The sequence below is a fragment of the Octopus bimaculoides genome, chromosome 24, assembly GCF_001194135.2.
Source record: "Octopus bimaculoides isolate UCB-OBI-ISO-001 chromosome 24, ASM119413v2, whole genome shotgun sequence".
In the NCBI taxonomy this organism is placed as follows: Eukaryota; Metazoa; Mollusca; class Cephalopoda; order Octopoda; family Octopodidae; genus Octopus; species Octopus bimaculoides.
Window position 1 is genome coordinate 19,974,368 of NC_069004.1, and position 20,179 is coordinate 19,994,546.

General features: G+C 37.9%; 2 protein-coding genes across 7 annotated transcripts in view; one reads left to right on the forward strand and one right to left on the reverse strand.

Moving 5' to 3' along the window:
* Nucleotides 1–6,139, forward strand: part of LOC106882262 (uncharacterized) — a 67,647-nt gene extending 61,508 nt beyond the window's left edge. Inside the window, exons 2-3 of one of the 2 annotated variants that reach the window (XM_052976423.1) lie at nucleotides 141–300; nucleotides 3,616–6,139. In XM_052976423.1, coding sequence (XP_052832383.1) covers nucleotides 3,650–4,789 — 1,140 coding nt within the window. In that variant the 5' untranslated portion in view covers nucleotides 141–300; nucleotides 3,616–3,649 and the 3' untranslated portion in view covers nucleotides 4,790–6,139. The remainder of the gene's footprint in view (nucleotides 1–140; nucleotides 301–3,615) is intronic. The other variant, XM_014932874.2, reaches the window with a different exon arrangement.
* Nucleotides 1–20,179, reverse strand: part of LOC106882261 (coiled-coil domain-containing protein 73) — a 285,087-nt gene that overhangs the window by 103,135 nt on the left and 161,773 nt on the right. The window lies entirely within an intron of this gene.

The following is a 20,179-nucleotide window of genomic DNA, read 5'->3' on the forward strand; positions in this document are numbered from 1 at the left end:
ATATATATATATATATATATATATATATATATATATATGCTATATATGTGTGTGTGTGTGTGTGTGTGTACATGGGAATTACTAAAGTAATTATTTTGAAATGTTGAATGACAACACTGCAGCTTTTATTTCTTTCTTAGAAACCAGCTCCCTCCTTCTAGGAAGAAGTCTAACAAATAAGAAAAAAGTGAACACGCACACACACACGCACAAGCATTTAAAGGAGAAGAGAGGAGTTGAGGAAAAGAAATTCACACACATATACATACTGTATATGATTAATGAATCAAAGGACATTTGGTATGTATATATGTCATATGCACTTAGGAGGCTAGAAAAACAAAGTGCACACTTATGCTAACAAATTAACTCAAGTTAATTGAAGTGCACTTCCTCCCATTCTCCAAATTACAATATCATCACATACATGCCATTCCATCCATTCAAATCAATAATCCAGAGGATGAGTAGGCTCCTAAGTGATTGTTTAACCAGCCAGAAATAGCAGTCAAATTTACCTTAAATTGTAGTCTTTTCACTAAGAAAAGATAAAAACAGTGGATAATGCAGCAGTAGATACACTATAGATGAGAGAAAAAGGTAAAAATTGGAATTGATTTGACCTTTGATCAAAGCTCAACTCAATAAAGACTGATCTGGGTTTAAACAACAATAACAACTACAATCAGTAACAATAGCAAGCTCCCTCCCATCATAGCCAACAGGATGGAGTTTGCTAAAACATTTCCTACCAATCATCTTAGAAAAGGATGGACCTATTACCTATGTAGTACTTGATAGTCTATGTTATATCAATGAATACGGTAGTCATGGGTGGATGATTTTGATCAAGAATAACCTCAATCAGGGTTAACCTGGAGCTTAAACAACAACAATAGTAATCATAACGTTCATTGCCATTCTCTTCTAACCTTTCTAGAATCTAAACTACTGGAGTAAACAGGGGTCACTATCTGAGTCAATGAGGGGAAGGAAATTTCTACATGGATATTTGACCTGTTAGAAATTGCACTGAAACTTACTCAACACCTTAAAAAAAAAAGAGAAAGTGATTTTAGATAATGTTATCCTAGATACATTTGGCCAATAGGAAAAGATGTAATGGTTACAGAATGAGCAAATTTTAGCCCCAGGTTTGACCTGGAGCTAAACATCAACAAACTACTACTAACGTTTCTCCATAACCAGCACCAGCACCAACCCTACCAATACTATCATATATAATACCAATTTCATCATTGTCATCATCATCATCATCATCATCACCACCACCACCTTCTGACTGAAGAGTTAATTTTTATTCCATGTACAGTATATACCACAAAATAGGTTGTTCAGCTTATAATTATTTCTGTTGTGTTGCCTGTTAATTTAATGTCAATCAGATCATTAAGTTGAAGTGTCATTAACAAAAGAAAAGAAAAGAAGAAAGAAAGAGGATAAAGAACATGCATCTTTGTGTGATGCATGTTGAAACACGTATTATCTAACAGTAGTTTTAATGTAAGCATAACTGACTCAATATAAAATCACAGACACTTTAACATAAATACACTAGAAGATGGAGAATAGAGATGTATTTAGAAGTAACAACTAAGTTCCAGGTTCAATACTAATATATGGATCATTGGGTCTCAGTGTGACCAATGCCTTGCGAGTGAAATCTGGTACACAGAAACTTTGAGAAAACCCATGATACAGCTTAGTTACCTGTATAGTTAATCAGGTTATTCAGGAAGGCACCATCCCCAACGATGGGTGTAGTAGTATTATAGTTAGCTGCTACAAGGGTAAAGGTGATGCCTTAGGTAGAAACAACTACAGAGGTATTAAACTGTTATACCAAGCCGTGAAAGTTACTGAGAGAATTATAGCTCAATTGATTAGAAATAGAATTAAAGTAGATGAGATGCAGTTTGGTTTTGTACCTGGGAAGAGTACCACAGATGCCATCTTCCTAGTGAGACAGCTGCAGGAAAAGTATTTGGCCAAAAGTAAGCCATTGTACTTAGCCTTTGTCGACCTGGAGAAAGCTTTCAACGGAGTTCCCCACTCTGTTATATAGTGGTCTCTAAGGAAGTTACGAGTAGAGGAGTGGCTTATTATAGCTGCACAAGCCATATACAGTGGTGCTGTCAGTAAGGTGAGAGTCGGCCACGAATACAATGATGAATTTAGCATACAAGTAGGGTTTCACCAAGGCTCAGTTCTCAGCCAACTCTTATTCATTATAGTCCTGCAGGCCATAACAGAGGAATTCAAAACTGGATGTCGGTGGGAACTGCTATATTGTTATTATATTTATCCTACATTATATCAGTGATGCAACCCCCAAAAACTAACTCACTAGTCAGTATCATTAGAAAGTAGCCGGTATAATGAAATAGGAGCTTTATTTGCATATCCCTAAGGTTACCTTAAACAAATTTAAAAGATACACACACCAGGCTTCTTTCAGTTTCCATCTACCAAATCCACTCACAAAGCTAAATATATTTTGAATTAATCAGAAACAAAAGTCATTTTGGTGTTTATGATTGTTAAAATAAGAAATGAAGTAACAGTTTATACAGATTAGGAGGTAAACATGTAGTGATTGAAGTACTTACTCAGTTTTAGCTTTTGACTTTATGTCTTTTTTTACCCAAGAAAGAATTCTTAAAAACCAATTAAACATTACAGCTACCATTTCCCTTTCCACCACTAGATGTCATAGGGGCCAGTAGGCAGAAGGCCAACAGGTTGGCTGTGGAGGCAGCAGAGGTTGCCTGAAGATGGTTAGGATCAGAAGGTGGAAGCTCTGGAAGGGACAATGCTACTTGTGATAATGCTAACTGGACACAACAGGGGCTTGATCAACCTCCAGTTGGGCTGCCAGGGTGAGTATGTCTGATGTTGAAAGACTAAAAACACCTAATAACCCCCAGAAACATCACTGATGATGCATCCAGATGCATAGGATTATGTATGTAAAAAAATAGGTCTAAATATTTATTAGCTTGAGATATATTTATATCTGCTAATACTTACCATTTATTATGACTGAAACTATTTCTAAACTGTGAGTTTATCTCTTATCTACTAGGTTGTCATCTTCATATGTCATATACTTTTGCAGTGCATTGATGACATTACAACAAAAGTTTTCTTGATTAAGCATTGAGTTCTCCCATCAGATGACGCCATAGCATTACTTCATTCTGATTTTCTCATAGTGTTTTCTTGGCAGAGATATTGGGGTGGTATACTTTCCCCAATTGGATAGCCATTGGCCCACAAGGTCTACTAGATCACTGATGCATAATAATCTAAAAAATTACAACCTTCTCAGGCAAACTTGTATACTTAGTGAATAAGTGCAATGCTGCACTCAGTTTATAGATAGAGGTTCCGAGTTCAAATCTAGTCACATTGAAGAATAAAACAACTAGTGATGACTGAAGGGGAAACCAATCAAAATGTTGTATAGAGGTAACTATTGGAAACAAAAATTGATTTAGTAAACCTTTTAGTGAAACTTTTTGTCAGTAATAACTGTGACAGTTTCTGTTGTTACATTTTGTTATAACTAATTGTTTATTTGTCTATTTTCAGAAAATATGATCATTCAATAACAGAGAGCTGAGAGATGACTGAACAGGTATCATCACAGTATCTTAATAATGGCATGAAAGATGGTCACATAGCACTTCAGGAACAGCCAATATTACAACCAGCTAGCACTACAAAGCCAGACAGTGATGTGGAAGCTCGAGTTAATCAGTTCATGCAAACTACAGGGCGAAGTTTACAAGGGCAGTATTGGCGCCGGAGTGCATTTGAACTTTCTAAATGGCTTACAGCTCAAATACAATATGAACGTCAAGGTTGGCAGTTGAAACTGCAAACAGCATTAAAAGAGATAGAAAGCTATCGAAAAGAAGCTTTAATTGCTGATAAAATATTAACAGATAGCTTACAAGCTTTACTGAATTGTCTGGAGACATGTTCTATAAATTACACTAAAAAAGTAATCTCTGTAAATAAGAAGAAAAATATTTTTATAGAATATGTAGATTTGTTGACTGAGTTATTGCAATTTTTAATTCAAGAACGCCTGCAGTGTCTTTGTCTAATGGAGAGGAAACCTGATATAAAAGTGAACCTTGTAGAATGCATACATCAATTTTTAGAAAGTGAACTTAAATCAGCCAAACAAGTACGGTCTCAAGCAATAAAACAAGAACAGGAATTACGTTCAATAATAACTGAACTTAAGAAAGATAAAGAGAATTTTCAAAAGATGGCTCTTTATTCAAGCTGGATTACAACTAATAAGATACAGAAGGATTCTAACACTGTCAAAAAGTATAAAAAATATTCAGTTGAACCAACAATAAATTTGATTTTATCAAACACCAGCAGCAACAACAATGGTAGAGTAAGAAGCAAGCAGCAGGCAAATAGATCCCAAATAACAGAACATAACAGTTCCATTAACAATGTCACTTCTGATCTTTTAAAAGAAATAGAAGCTCAAGAATCACTGACATGTCTAAGTAATATGCAAACTGATAAAAATGGAAAGACATTTACTGTAAGCAATCAAATAAATCTGAATGAAATCACCATAAAACCTAACAAAATTGCTCATTGTGAATATAGAACAGTGAGAGAGGGTTGTGACCCAACTGAAGAGCCAGTTGGTAATGTTATGAAAGCTCAATACAATCTACCCCCTATTAAAGTTTGGCCACGACAAATAAGGGTTAGAAGATTATCAACCTGAAACAGCAAAAAAAAAAAAAATGTTTATTTAAAGGTAACATATCTTTATATTTATAATTGTTTGAGCTAGTTTCCTTTCCTTATGTGAAAGTGATAAGTATAACAATTCTCAGCCATCATCCAATGAAACCATCAAGGACCAATGATATCATGTATTTGCAAGATTTGGGGCTAATAGTCTACAAGTTATCACTCTGCAGTAGATGCAGTTTATTTCAGCCTACTGGGCTGGAGTCGTGTGAAATGAAATGCCTTGCTCATGATACAACTAGTTGCTTGGTTCAGGAATTGAACCCATGACACTATGATTATCAGTCCATTCTAACCATTAGACCATGCATCTGCACAAGTAAAACAGTACTTTTGTTTAAATATCTTAAGATGAATTGTTAAAACAATTACACTTTACATTTCTAAAGATGAAATTATTACTATTTCTTGATCTATTAAGTCCATCTTTAAAAATGCTAAGTGTTGTACTCAGGATAGTAATACTTTTAGTCACCAAGCCACCGTTTTATCCACACATTGTCATTGACCTCACGAATAACAACATTATTACCCTTGGTTTAGAAATACATGTTCCTGGCTCAAATACAGTCTGGTGCTATATGCAAGAATACGAAACATAATGATGATTGGAAATCAAATGGATGAAAATGTAATGTAGATGTAAATACTAAAACATTATATCATTTTAAAAATTATAACTGTATTATTACTTTTGGTATTGTGTCAAATAGGGAATTTATTAATGTAATTAAACTTTACCTCTTAATTTTTCAGTTTTTCTATTTTATTTTTATGTGCACATACCTAGACATTCATATAAATACATTACCTCTCACAGATATGTATGCACATAGACACATACATGCACATAGACATGTACAAACACAAATACTCTCACATGATTATGATTACACACATACATTTACATACTGAAAGAAATTGCATGCATTCAAAAGTAAATAGCTCTTTGAACATTTGAGCTAAAAAGGGGTTCAATGAGTCCCTCATTGGGTCACTGCATTATAAGCTGTGGATTAGCAGAATTGTGAGGGACAAGACAAAATGCTTGTAGGATTTAGATTAAATTCCTTTACATTCTTCAGTTTCAACTCTGTCAATGTCAGCTTTGCTGTTCATCTTGCAAAGTTGTAAAATACATTATAACTCATGTACTGAGGTCAATTTAACATTGAATGGAATTATTACAAAAGATTATCAAAAGGATATCTTTGCTGCACAATGGCATACATCCACTCCAGCTGTTTAGAGAACAGATCAGCACTTCTTTATGCAGCTATCCTAGTCCATACATAGCACATGGCCATACCAGTGCAAGATAGATAGATAGATAGATAGATAGATAGATAGATAGATGCATGCATGTATGTATAAAACAAAACATTTGGCTCTATCCCACACCAGAGTCTGTCATTATACAAAGTTAATTTATGAATGTCTAGATTTTATATACTTTTTTGAAAACATTTAGGAAAATAAGTTATTAGGTTTACTCTCCTCCACAAGCATGCATATTCTTTTATATACCCAAATACAAGTTTGTGTGTATAGCTTATATATACAGTAAAAACCCATGTAATTTGCACACCTGTGTAAATTACACAGGTGATTTTCAGGATAAAAATTGTTAAAAAAGCTTCTACTCATGTAAAATTTGCACCCAAAAGTTTTCAGAATTGCCAATATGGCCAGGGGGAAAAGGTTTTCAATTTAGTTGTATTTAGCATAATTCCACTTACTTATGATTAGATTTTAGTAAATTTTCATTAAATAAAAATAATTTCAGTTTAACAGGTATCACATTGAAAGCTATTAAATTACAAAGTACTTGTGTTGTTTATAAACTTTATTTTACATTTCTTTCCCACACGAGATTATGTCCAATCTTTAGCATACTTCTGTATGTCTTTTCAAATCACAATCACAGGAAAAGTTGTTAATTCTTATCAACAAAAACAAAGATGATAAATATGCACAAGTGTTGCAAATTAAGTTTAATTACCAATAAACATCAGCTTGTATGACACTTTACTCACCCAACAGAGGAAGGCGACCGATCAAACTGATTATGTAAACAGAATCCTGATTGGTCTTCTTGTCTCAAGCTCTGATTTTCCGCCTATTCTTGTCAGAACTTTTGATATGGAGTATCAAAATTTTAATCTCTTTCACACTTATAAAATGTCAAGCAAACTTAAAAATTTGTCATTACCATTTTAGCCAAGAGACCAAACTGATAGTTTGGTAACCCACTAAAATAAACATTAAAAATCGAAAGAAAATAAACAGCTTTGGATGTTTAACTCAGTGTTTATTGAACAAGAAAGGTATAAAATTTAAGAAGTGACTTGCTAGAATATACACGTCTGTGAGGAGATGTAAACAAGAACTGTAAAAATCTACTATACCAAAAGAACTGGTAATTACAAGTATTCTATGAAGAGAACATAAGATTGCTGCATAATTCAACATGAATGTGAAATTATATTAAACATCGTATAAGGTAAATAAAGGTTTCTGTAGGAATGCTAAATCATATTCACTTAGTGAGTTTACATGCGTAAGGATGAATTATGACGTTGTCAGTGGGGTTAGATATAGTAAAATATGGCCCAGACCGTGATTACCAGCATGAACATCAAACTTCAAAAAGAAGTTAACCATTTAATGGTTTTAGTAAATTCATACAGAAAAAGTAAGCATTATACTGTCCAGCATAAATAAAAGTCAACTTCATTATATTTTTTCTGTAAAAACCTATTCTGACATTAAATGAGTCAACTTTTGATATGAATGTACGGCATTTTTCAACAAAAAAAATTTCTAAAACAATTCTGGAAACAATCTACTCATGTAATTTATGTACCCGCTAAAGTTTATTTTTGTTTTTGTGAAAAAAGTGCGTAAATTACATGGGTTTTTACAGTATATATATATAAATATATATATATATATGCTTATGGAGGAGAGTAAACCTAATAACTTATTTTCCTAAATGTTTTTTAAAAAAAGTATATAAAATCTAGACATTCATAAATTAACTTTGTATAATGACAAATTCTGGCATAGGATAGAGCCAAATGTTTTCTTATAACAGTGAGGGGCTATTTTAGATTACCTTCAAGTAGATAGTTGACAAGCATAAGAACTGGTCAGTCTCTATCACTTTATCACATTGTTATCTCTAAACGCTTAATTTCATTCTTTATTTTGTTTTTCATTTTCTTCTTAATAATCTGATCATGATGATAGAATTGTATTTTATAGTTAACTGGACATGGTGTTTTTGTTTCTTTGTTTTTATATTTTGTATTTCAATTATACTTTTGTTTTGTCTGTTATTTCATCTAAGGATTTAGTTTCGCCTGCAAATTGCTGAAAACAGCACATTTCTTTGAGTATTCATTCTTGTATAGAGTGAAATGGCAGTTTGATCTAATGAAGGGCTTATTCAAAATAATCACCTGAAGAAACACATTTTTCACCTTTGATGAATAGCAGTAATTATGCAGTATGTTAATCATATCTCACCAATGTACTATGGGTGCGATGATGTGTGGAAACAATTGTAGTGATATGGAATAAAGAATACCGTTCAATCCATTTTCTTTTATTCATCTCTTTGTGTAAGCTCTATGGATGCTATGGAATTCTAGATGTATATCCAGTGACAAGTGTATTCCCACTGTATGATGATATTCATTAGCCAATACCTGTGGATGAGCTTTTTATAGCATACTACAAGATTTTTACCCAAATTTTATTCAGCTATACAAACACACGCACACACACACACACACACACATGTGTGTGTGTGTGTGTTTGTATTTGTGTCCCCTCCTCCCACTTCACAACTAGTGTGGTTTCGTTTAGTCCTTGCAACCTAGAATAAGTACCAAACTTAAAAATAAATGCTGTGTCAATTTATTCAACTAAACCCTTCAATGTGGTGCCCCAGTGTGGTTGCAATCCAGTGACTAAAACAAGTAAAAGATAAACAATAAAAGATCATTCAATATGTCACCACCTACCTGAACGACCTAAATCCATATCATTAGCTCACTTTTTTGAAATAATGCAAATTTTATTGGCCAAAATTTTCTTTGCAACTCTTTTATATTTGTAAAAATTTCTGCTCTCTGATCAAAACAGGCTTGAGAAGAGTAAACTTTGCTTGTGCACTCTAATAAAACTGAAGCATGTCTAAAACTGTCCTCCAATCTGCTATCATAAATCAGGTTCCTCCCCTGTACATAAAAATTCGATTTTATGAGAAATTATTTCTTAATGTTTTAAAATCAACATTTTTCTCCTCACAAATTTATGGACTTGTTCCTATATAGGAAATCTATTTTCAAAATTATCTTCCTTTGTCTTTAAGAGTCTTTAACAATCGCTGTTGGACTTGTGGTTTCTTTCTCCAAATAAGAGGAAATTTTCAATTCATTTAGAATGTTTCTATATACATTATTCAGTTCATCACAACCTGCCTGAATAGTTCAATATAATTCACTATTTTCCTGTTTGATATGATATATGAAAATTCAACAGCCGTTGTCATTTAGTAATCATAATTAATATTGACAGAAGGGGCAAATAATAGCAGCATTTTGGTTGGGGTTAAACTTCTAACTCTCTCAGTCAGATTAACACTAAGTATTGTTACATAATCATACAAAAAAACCTTATCTTTAAAGTGGGGAACATATGTTTTCTTAAGACCTCTAAATCTTAGTAACAAAATGCTTTATATTAACTGCAAATAGAAACATCATCAAAGTGGTTATTTCAAATATCTGTCTCCAAGCAATATGTTTACTCAACCAGAACTGACTAATGTATTAATAACAGCAATACCAACAGAAAAGGAAACAAGAGTATTTAAAATCTTGCTTTTTATTGGTTTTTGTTAAAATCTTAGTTGCTCACTCACTAAGTAGAGAGAAGCAGAAGTCCAAAAATGTATTTGATTAAATTTTCTGGAAGGTATCCATCAGTTTGGGGAAAGGTTGTTTTTATTTATTGATCATCTGACACACAGACACAGACACAAAAATGCACACAATGGGCTTCTTTCAGTTTCCACTACCAAATCTAATCATAGTCTGGGTTATAGTAGGAGACACAAGGTCACCTCTCCAATGCCCTCTCCTTGCTCAAAGGTTCTTTGTTTTGCAAGTTATTTGGTGACCCTTCCAGTGCTGGTGCCACATAAAAAGCATCCAGTCCACACTGTAAAGTGGTTGGCATTTAGAAGGGCATCCAGTTACAAAAAACATGCCAAAACTGACCTCACTTGTGCTAGTGCCACGTAAAGCACTCAGTCTACTCTGTGAGATGGTTGGTGTTAGGAAGAGCATTCAGTTGTAAAAACCATGCCAAAATAGACACAGAAGTCTGGTGCAGTCTTCTACCTGGCCAGCTCCTGTCAAACTGTCCAACCCATGTCAGCATGGAAAGCAGATGTTAATCCTTTTGATATCAACCTGCCTGAAACTACCTCTGGCTCTGTTTTCAAAAGTTCTGAATTAAAATCTTCCACAAAACTTCTTTAGTCACAATTCATGTTCCTAACACTAGCTTAATGATAACTAAGTTATTTTACTAAATTCTTTGTTATATTTAAAATGAATTGAAAGAAACACAGAGCATCTCAACAGAAATATGGTAACAAAAGGGTTAAATAATGATGATGATGACGATGACGATGATGATGATGACATAAGTAATTTCAGTTAGTTTTTGGAAGTATTTAATAAAATATCTGTAATTTTATATATTGGTATATATTACAGAGCATGACAGCTAGTTTGCATGAAGTGAAAAAAAAATATTTTAAATTTTTATCAATAATTTAATAAATAAGGAAGTACAAAGGTAAGCCAAAAGTTTTGCAATATTTCCATACATGCTAGTTTGCAGTGTGGGTATCATAGTAGTTCAAGTCATGAAAGATGCCCACTGGAGTTGGTAGTATTGTGGTAGTTGGTGTGCTGATGCATTGCTTTACTTTGTATGTGATTTGAAAGACACACAGATGAACACGCAACATAGTCTAATTTAGGAACCTATGCTTTAGGAGTTTGAACTGGGCCTTAATGCTATAGAAGCAACCAAAACATTTGTTGTGTGAAAGGTGAAGGTGCAGCTGATCACAGTACAATAACCAGACGGTTCAGACAAGGTCAGGTAGGCACAAAACCATGGATTTCAAGGCTGAGCTCCAAGCCAGAAGTCCAGCAAGTAGCACTTGGAGAGTACCATGCAAGCTCACCATATCACAGTCCAGTATGATTCATCACCTTCATAACTTCAGCAAAATTACCTGAAACTGCCAAATTGTGCCTCACAAATTGACTCCAGGTGAAGTACAGAGACGAGTGGATGTTTGCAAGGAACTCCAGGGAAACCTGAATGACTTGTGTTTCCTCAAAAGCATAATGTGTGATTAAATGGGTATTTTTTATACAATTTTTATGCATGCATAAGCAGTGGTTAAGCAAGGGCCAGCTTCCAGAACTCATCGTCAAACATTGGTGTTTCAAACACAAGGTGATGCTCTGCATCTGGTGGAATTATGAGAGAATAATTCACTATTAGTTCATTCCAGATGGTCGAACTATTGATGCCAAACTGTACTCCAAACAGTTGGAGTAGATGTATGCCATTGTACTGCAAAGATACCTGGCATTGATAAACAGAAAGCAAGCTAACGCATGACCTCAAATCATGCAAATGACCAGGAACTTGATAGAAATGAACTGATGCCACACCCATCATATAGTATGGACCTAGCTCCCTTGGACTCTTCCTTGTTCTGATCCATAGCTCTCTTCCTGCACTCATAAGATTTCATTAACCAAGAAGAGTTGGAAGCTTCAGTGAAGGAGTTCTTCACCTCAAAGGACAAGAACTAATATCAGCTGGGATCAAAGAACTGGCAAAAGAAGTAGCTTCAGGCAGGACAACATGAGGGCTTCTAATTTGAATGCCGGGCTTCTTTTGTTATAACTTGACAAATAAAGCAAATAAGTTACCAAAATATTATAAAACTGAATCTTGTACGTGTGTGTCATCATCATCACTTAATGTTGCCTTCCATACTGGCATGGGTGAGTGTCTTACAGGAACCGGCCAGCCAAAAGCCTGCACCAGACTTCTGTGACTGCTTTGGCAGGATATTTACAGATGGATGCCCTTCCTAACACCAACCACTCAGCAGAATGAACTTAGTGCTTTTTACCTTGCACAAGTACAGGCGAGGTCAGTTTTGGTAAGGTTTTTATAGCTGGATGCCCTTTAAAGTATAGACTGGGTGCTTTTCAGTGGCACCTGCACTGACAAGTCACCAAGTACTTATAAAACAACAAAAAAATCTCTTTTGAGAGGGGAGGGGGCATCTTGTTTCAGATGATGAAAGGTTATAGTGAGAGAGAGAGAGAGAGAGACAGGTGTCATGCTGTAGAGGAGGCACAAGGTTACCTGGTGAGAGAGAGAGAGAGATCTGGAATGAAGTCAGAAACAGGGGCACTGCCGCAAAGGAAAACATGGTTACCCACTCTGGGTGAAGTGCAGGAGAAGGAGAGAGAGAGTAGGAAACATCAGGATAGAGATGGTGGCAAAGTGTTGGGTATACTCAAGAGGAACGGAGATCAGAATATAAATGGGATGGTTGAGTACAGGAAGAAAGAGACATAGATGGTGCCAAGTGCCAGGACATACTCTTCAGGTTCGAATGTCATGATATAAGTGGCAGGATAATTCAAATAAGTGTGATTACAGAGTGTGAGGGGGGGGAGTGGCAAAAATCTGAGTATATATAGAGTTGGGAGGGGAGGGGCTACCAGATAGCAATGATACAGAGGAACAGGGCCGTGAGGACAGGATTGGGGAATGAGGGGTAGGCATAGTATATGGAGGAGGAAATGTGAGGAAGAGAAGAGATGTAGTTTGGTTTGTTGGAGTAGGGTGTGAGAAATGTTTCTTGTTCCGTGAGGGTAGAACACACTGGTCAGGGGCTAACAGATATCAATGATTCAGTGAGACAGGGTGTGTGGGTGGGACACACAGGTTGCAGGCTAGCAGAGAGTAATGATACAGTGGGTCAGGGCCTAGAGAACAGGATTGGGGAGTGGGAGTTAAGCATAGTGCATGAAGTTGAAATGTGAGGGAGAGAAGAGATGTAGTTTGGTTTGTTGTGGTGGAATGTGTGAGAAGTTTTCTGGTTGAGTGTGGGTAGGACACACAGCACCTCTTGAACTCACTTTTGCTGACGTGAGCAGGTCTTCTCAAGAACCTCATATCACTAGACATCTAGGTCCATTGTCATTTCCTCTGTGAGGCCCAACATTCTGAGATCAGTCCTTACCACTTCATCCCATGTCTTCCTCTTTCACAGACACCATCCACTTTCAGTGATTGGCACTTCTTTATGCAGCTATCTTCATTCATATGCATCACATGTCCAAACCAATGTAGTCTTCTCTCTTGCATGCCACATTTGATTCCTCATATGCCCAACGTTTCTCTCGATACATTTGCACTTTGTCATACATGCACACTGATGTTGCACATCCAACAAAGCATACTACCTTCAATTCTCTCCAGTCTACACGTATCTTCTGCATTCAGAGCCCATGTCTCACTACTATGGAGTACAGCCATTCACACACAAGCATCATACAGTCTACCTTTCACTCTGAGAGAGAGTCCTTTTGTTGCCAACAGGTTTTGTTCCATACCTGAAATTTCTTCTCCAATTTTGCTAAAGATTCTGCAATAAGAGCAAGGTTATCAGCATATAGTAGTTCCCATGAGCACCCAGTTTTGAATTCCTCTGTTATGGCCTGGAGGACAATAATGAATAAGACATGTACATTAAATTCATCACTATAGTCATGGCCAATTCTCACATCACTAACAGCATTACTGTGCATGGCTTGGACAGCTCTAACAAGCCACTCATCTACTCCTAAATTCCTTAGAGACCACCATATAACAGAGCGGGGAACTCTGTTGAAAGCTTTCTCCAGGTCGACAAAGTACAATGGCTTACTTTTGGTCAAGTACTTTTCGTGCAGCTGTCTCACTGGGAAGATGGCATCTGTGGTACTCTTCCCAGGTATAAAGCCAAACTGCATCTCATCTAGTTTAATTTTATTTCTAATCAATTGAGCTATAACCCTCTCAGCAACTTTCATGACTTGGTCTAGCAATTTAATACCTCTGTAGTTGTTTCTATCTAAGACATAAACCTCTTTGTTCGTCTTAAACACGTGAAGGGCATTCGCTGGGTAGTCATTGTCTTCTTTGGTGATGACTCTGGTCTTAAGCAAGGTTATATCATCTTCCATGCAGGTAGCTGTCCTGACCCTCATCAACAATTGGGCAAAACATTGATCATCCTTTTGTCGCACGCTCTCTGTGAGTTCCATCACTTTGAAGTTTTCCTCCCACAGAGATCCATGCAAGCAGGCGTAGTTGTCTCTCAGGAGGCCAAAGACATGATTCTGGCCTACAGGTTGCAGTTGGTAGAGATCCTCAAAGGCCAGCACACTGACTCCTCCAAATCAGGAATTTGGGTCAGAGTTCCCACAGATGCCTTGAAGCCGGCGATGGATGTAGTAGAGGAGGTTGGCTCCAACCATAGACACCTCATCTATAATTAGGAGCTTCAATTTGCCCAACCTTGAGCGGAGTGTATGTAGCTTCTCACAGCCTGCTGATTGGTACTGGGCACTAGTCTTGTGTCCACAACTAAATCCAAGAGCTGAATGCAGTGTCATCCCCTCAATTCCAAATGCTGCTGTCCCTGTGAAAGCAGTCAACAGAACGGGAAGTTCATCAGGACCGAAATGTCCAGAGAATGGTTTTAGCAGCTTCATAGTTTCATAGTGAACCAGCTTGATAATATGGCTCTTCCCAATTCCTCCTGGCCCACTGCGAAAAACTTTGTACTGCAGCATGGGTCAGTCATGTTTCAGAGCTAAGATCGCATCTTTACACCACTTTCGATGAAACATAACTTCCATCTGCTTTTTGTTCAGTGACTGCATCATGGCTCTGTACTGCTTAAGATTCATTAGGACCTTACTAAGCTCTGCAGTGAAATGAGCATGAAGCTCTGAGCGATTACCTGACACCTCTGGAGATAGATCGACATTTGGGACCACAGCATCCCAGGCATCATCGGGAGGTCCCATCCTTTTCAAATCATCATAGGCTCTGTCCAGTTCATCAGTGTTAACACTGAACATGGCTTCGTTAGAATGGATAGTAGCTCCGATGCTTTTGTAGTGTTCTTGGTAGGATGGATAGTCAGCTTTCAAATCAATCTCTTCATCTCGCAATGGATAGTAAAGCAACAACAGGTTCCTGTATCTGCCTTCTCCTTCCTTCTTTTCTTTGTAGAACCTTATGATGCAGTGGCGCTTACGTTTTTCAATGCATCCCAAGCTGTTTTTTAGAGTGATAACTTTTGGGAGTTGTCTGCAATTTCTTCAGTATCTGAGTTATTGCCACCATCTTCGATGTCATCACTTCCGTCTAAAACATCAGGAGCATCTTTTCCTCCAATTGTGTAAGTGTCTGCAAAGCACATATCTTTGAGGACATCAGGTCGCATGGCATAGCGGTCAAGCGGTGACGTAAAAAAGATCTCTTCATCGTCTTCGTCCATACCTTGGAGGATCTTCTGCGGCTTAAGCATGGACACACGTTTGTCTTTTGGTGCAGTGTTGAGAAACACCACTTTTCAACTGGCCCTCTTCAGTGGCAGGGAGAGGATCCTATAAGCAGCTTCCTGAGCACTAACTTACCTGTTGTTCAGAAAAGCTATCCTACTTTTCTCAGTTTTGATTTCAAGTCTTCACCTCTGCTTTCTTCAGCTATTTTTTTCAGCAGTTCACTCATAGTCCTCTCACTTTTCATCATGTAACTGATGATGTACATGATGCATGAGTATGGGTCCATGATGAACTGCAGGTCCATGTTGGCACACCAGATTTTGAGGATCTTCAGTTTATACTAGTTGATCCACCTTTCTGAAGGTTGACACTTCAACACCATCTGTTTCTCCGATTTCACTAGTTTGACCACACCATGGTATTCTTGCGGGTTGTCATCAGACATTTGCAAGAAATCTTCAAAGGAAGTATCCTCAGGAACGTCCTTGTCTTCCATGACATTGCTGACGAGCAATCACAGTTTCAGAAGAGGGGTAATGAGGGAAATGGAATCTGCATGATCCACCTCTTCGGCATGTTGCTGAGTGCACATGCTTCTGAAGAGAGAGAACGAGCTGTCTCAAATCGCTCTCTTCTTCCCCTGGAATGACGCACGTCTGTTGCTGGTCGATGAATGTAGCGATTTCTTCATCAGTGTTCACATCAAGTTTCAGCACATCTTTTATCTATAAAATGGTGTGCGAGTGTGGAGAACCTCTTGCTTGAAACTCAATGTGTATCATGTAGTCTACTAGCACGCCAATGGGATGTGCCCTTCCACCGATGAACTCTTTGAAGAATATGTCCAATCTGTGTTTGAACTGTAACTGGGTTGCATTTGAGCCACTTACACTTTTGCTCCCATGGCATTTTCTTGATGTCATCAGCAGTCAGCTCTTTTCCATACTGATGAGCTATACTCTTGATGACTTCTGGCCACTGCATGTCAGCTGCTGACAGAGTAAGGAACCACATGGGAATTCCAAGTTGCCGCACCATGGCAAGCAAATCTAGCAATACAGTATTCCAGTATGCAGGAGAACCTCGAATGTTCTTCATGAACTTGAAAGCAGCGTCAGTGTGAAGCATAGCCTGAACATTCTCAGTGATCTTCATAAGTCCAGCATTTACCTTTCTGTTTTGAAACGTCTGTCCTCGTGTCTGCCTCAGAGATATTTGTATATCATCACGGACTTGCTTGGCATCTATAGCATACTGGGCTGCAAGAAGGTAGTCAATATTGCTGGCAAATCTCCCATCTTTGTTCAGTAGCTGCTGATTGAAGTAATTTCTTGACGTTCTTCTTTTCTCTCTCCTCAGACAGTCTTCCACGCCCAAGAGTATACTTGAAAGGATTTGCCAGCTCTTCAAAGTTTCTGTATGTGAGGAAACGGCAGGGCATTTTGTTTTTCCTCTGGAGCCACAGAAAAGGTGTGCTTTCACCATCAGCTACCTGTTCTTCTTGCAGCAATGTGTCATATGGAATGCCTCGCAGTTTGCTTGTCTGCTCAAAGTGAATCGTGTCTTCCTCATCTTCCAGCACTTGTTTTTTCTTTCTGCCTTCTGTTTCCTGAGTGAACCAAGACTTGGCATCATGTAGTGCCACATAATGTACCTCACCCATCAGCCCAGTTGTCATTGTCCTATCACTTATTTGTCCTCAGGGATGAATATCATGAGGCCATTCAGGAGTAATAGTGTTGATGATCTCGATGTTGTGATTCAACATATCTGCAACTCCTTGGACTGCCAGGTTGTCAGCCCATGCGCCATTTCTCAGCTCATCAATATACATGTCATAGGCCCTCCTCTGCTGCTGACTTAGGGTTTCATGTACAGATGACTGGTGTAGGCTGTTGTTAAGTTGTAAAAAGCCAAAGTAGTACTGCTTGTCAGATGTTGTTTCAAGATAGTCAATGAACTTTTGTTGTATGTCAGGCCCATCAATGTTCTGCTCTTCAAGTGAAGTGAGAGATGCTGATACGGCATGAAAGAAGCAGTTACCATCTGCAGGGATCTGCTTTATCTTCAAGTTGCACCTCTTAGCCAGATGTTCCAGCATGCGGCAATTGTTTCCAATTGGCATGGGTGACAGAGGAGCAGGGGATTCTGGTCGATCAACTTCCATCTCCTCTGGACAGGCTTTGGCTACTGCTTCTCACAGCTCTGGATCATCATTTTCCCACCGATTTTCCCAGTCTGTGCAGATGACGATGTCCTTATACAAAGGGTTGTTCTGCTTCAACCAGTTGAGTGCCTCCATCACCTTTTTAGGCCGAATGTATTCGTGCATATAATGCCCTTTGTAGCAGAGCTTTCTCTTCAGTTTCAGAGCTACCACTTCTGTTGTGTCTGGAAGCCTCAGCAACAATGACATCACAGGTTGTAGCTTTGATGACACATTTACTGCACTACCATGGATGGCTTTTTGTCCTCCTTTTGGCAGACCCACAAGCTTCATAAATGGGATCCTCTGACTGATCAGTCTCAGCTCTAGAAGCCTCAGGTCAGATAGTGATGGTGGTATTACATCCAGGCCCAAGCCATTGATCCATGATTGAATTGGAACTTTTCCATGCTTCATCGACAAATGGCAGGTGTTGCAAACCCATGATTTGTCATATGTCATTCCACTGCTTGCTTTAAGAATGTTGTCAATTGTTCTGTTTGTGGGATATTTCTCACCCTTCATCTCCAGAACTGATGGCCAGTAATGCAGTCGGTGACAAGAGCAGCAAGCATAGATGGGTCCTTCCTCCATCTTAGCCATGAAGACTGCAGCACTTTCTTCCACAGCCAATTCATTCTTCTTTTCTCTATGACCTTGCATCCTGTTTTTCTCTATGATCCGTCGAACTTTAGCTGCCTGCGGTGTTTTTTACTGCCTATGCATGTGCATTTCTGCCCTGACAGACGTACGGCGAGTATCAGCAGCCTCCAGCGTTTCTTTCTCCCTAAGTCTTTGCTTTTTTGCCCTGTCAGATGCCAGATGAGTCTCAGCAGCCTTCAGTGTTTCATTCTCCCTAACTCTCTGCTTTTTTGCACAGTCACTTGCAGTGAGTCTCAACAGCCTCCAGTGTTTCCTTCTCCCTAAGTTGCCACCTTTTTGCACTGTTAGTTGCACGGTGAGTCTCGGCAGTCTCCGGCATTTCGTTTTGCCTGTGTCTTCACTTTTGTGCACTGTCAGTCGCTGGTGCCTCTTCCTGCCTTTTCTTTTTCATACGCTCTGCATTTTCTTTCTTTCGTTGCTCCACACTTTAAGATCTAGAAGGAGGCATGACTGCTGTGGTTGAATGTTTTTCCAAAGTAGGCCTACTATCTGATAAGTCACTCCTGTTAAGATCAGCTGGTGTCTTACTGAAGATCTTTTACAAGTTATATTTTTCAAGCACAAGATTCAAGTATGTGAAATTGTGAATGTGAGTAAAATTACTAATAGAGAAATGAAAATAAAACTTTGGAAACAGCAACGCCACCATAGGTTATGTGAAAAACATATGGATGTGTTTTCATGAGAAATAATCAGAGAAAGAGTTCAAAGAACATAACATTGTAATACTGCATGTAAATATAGCAATTAAATAATAAACGGTACCAACACATATGCACTTATACATACACACACGTATACAACAGGCACACTCATACACATTCCCATATTCTCATATGCAGACATGGACATACACACATAAATACATCTTACTCCAAAGGCTTTAGAATGTCCAGAGCAACAGTTCGACCAACTGAACTCTAAGCTGGCTGTACAATAGATGGACTGTTACCAATGTAACCAGTTTTTGTGATACAACTGACCAGCACCATCACTAGACCAATAGCATCTGCACCACAACCGCCACTGCCACTACCACCTACTAGCACCAGCAACATTACCCACCCACCACAACCAGCAGCACGTTACCACACCACTAGTACTACCGCCATCATTACAACTGCCCAGCAGGAGCATCACTATGATGGCAACGATGATGACCACCACCACCACCAACATCATCAGCAGCATTGTCATTGCTTCCACTTCAACCACATACACCGTCATCAACGTTATCATGACGGTTACCTTGATAGTCACTTTCACCACCACAACCAGTATAACCACTGCAATACCACCATCACACAACTAACACCATCATCAACACCACTATTATCACCATCACACTGCTCCTGTCGTCATTATAACCACCGATACTATTTTATCCTCCTCCAACACTTATCTCGACCATCGTCATCATCAACACTGTATCTGTTTTCACCACAATCATTGTCAAAACTACAATTACCACAATCAGTTTCTTTACACTGTTGAAAATCCATTATCCGATACTCATGGGACCAAGATTGTTGCAGATTTTTGATTTTTCTAATTTCAGAGTTCTTTATAAAAAAAAAAATTGCATCTGCAAAACAGAACAGTTTGAGGCTAGAAACCAGGTCTAAACACAATAACTTATAGACATACTGTGAATGTAGTTCTATATAAATCTTTAATAAATTTTTTTATACTTAAGACCATCAGAAATGTTAAGATATCAGCCTCTACCCACGTTGTCATGCTTTGATTAATAGGTTACAGCATAGATTAGATTACTTAGATAAGTTTCGGCCAAAGTTGACTCAGG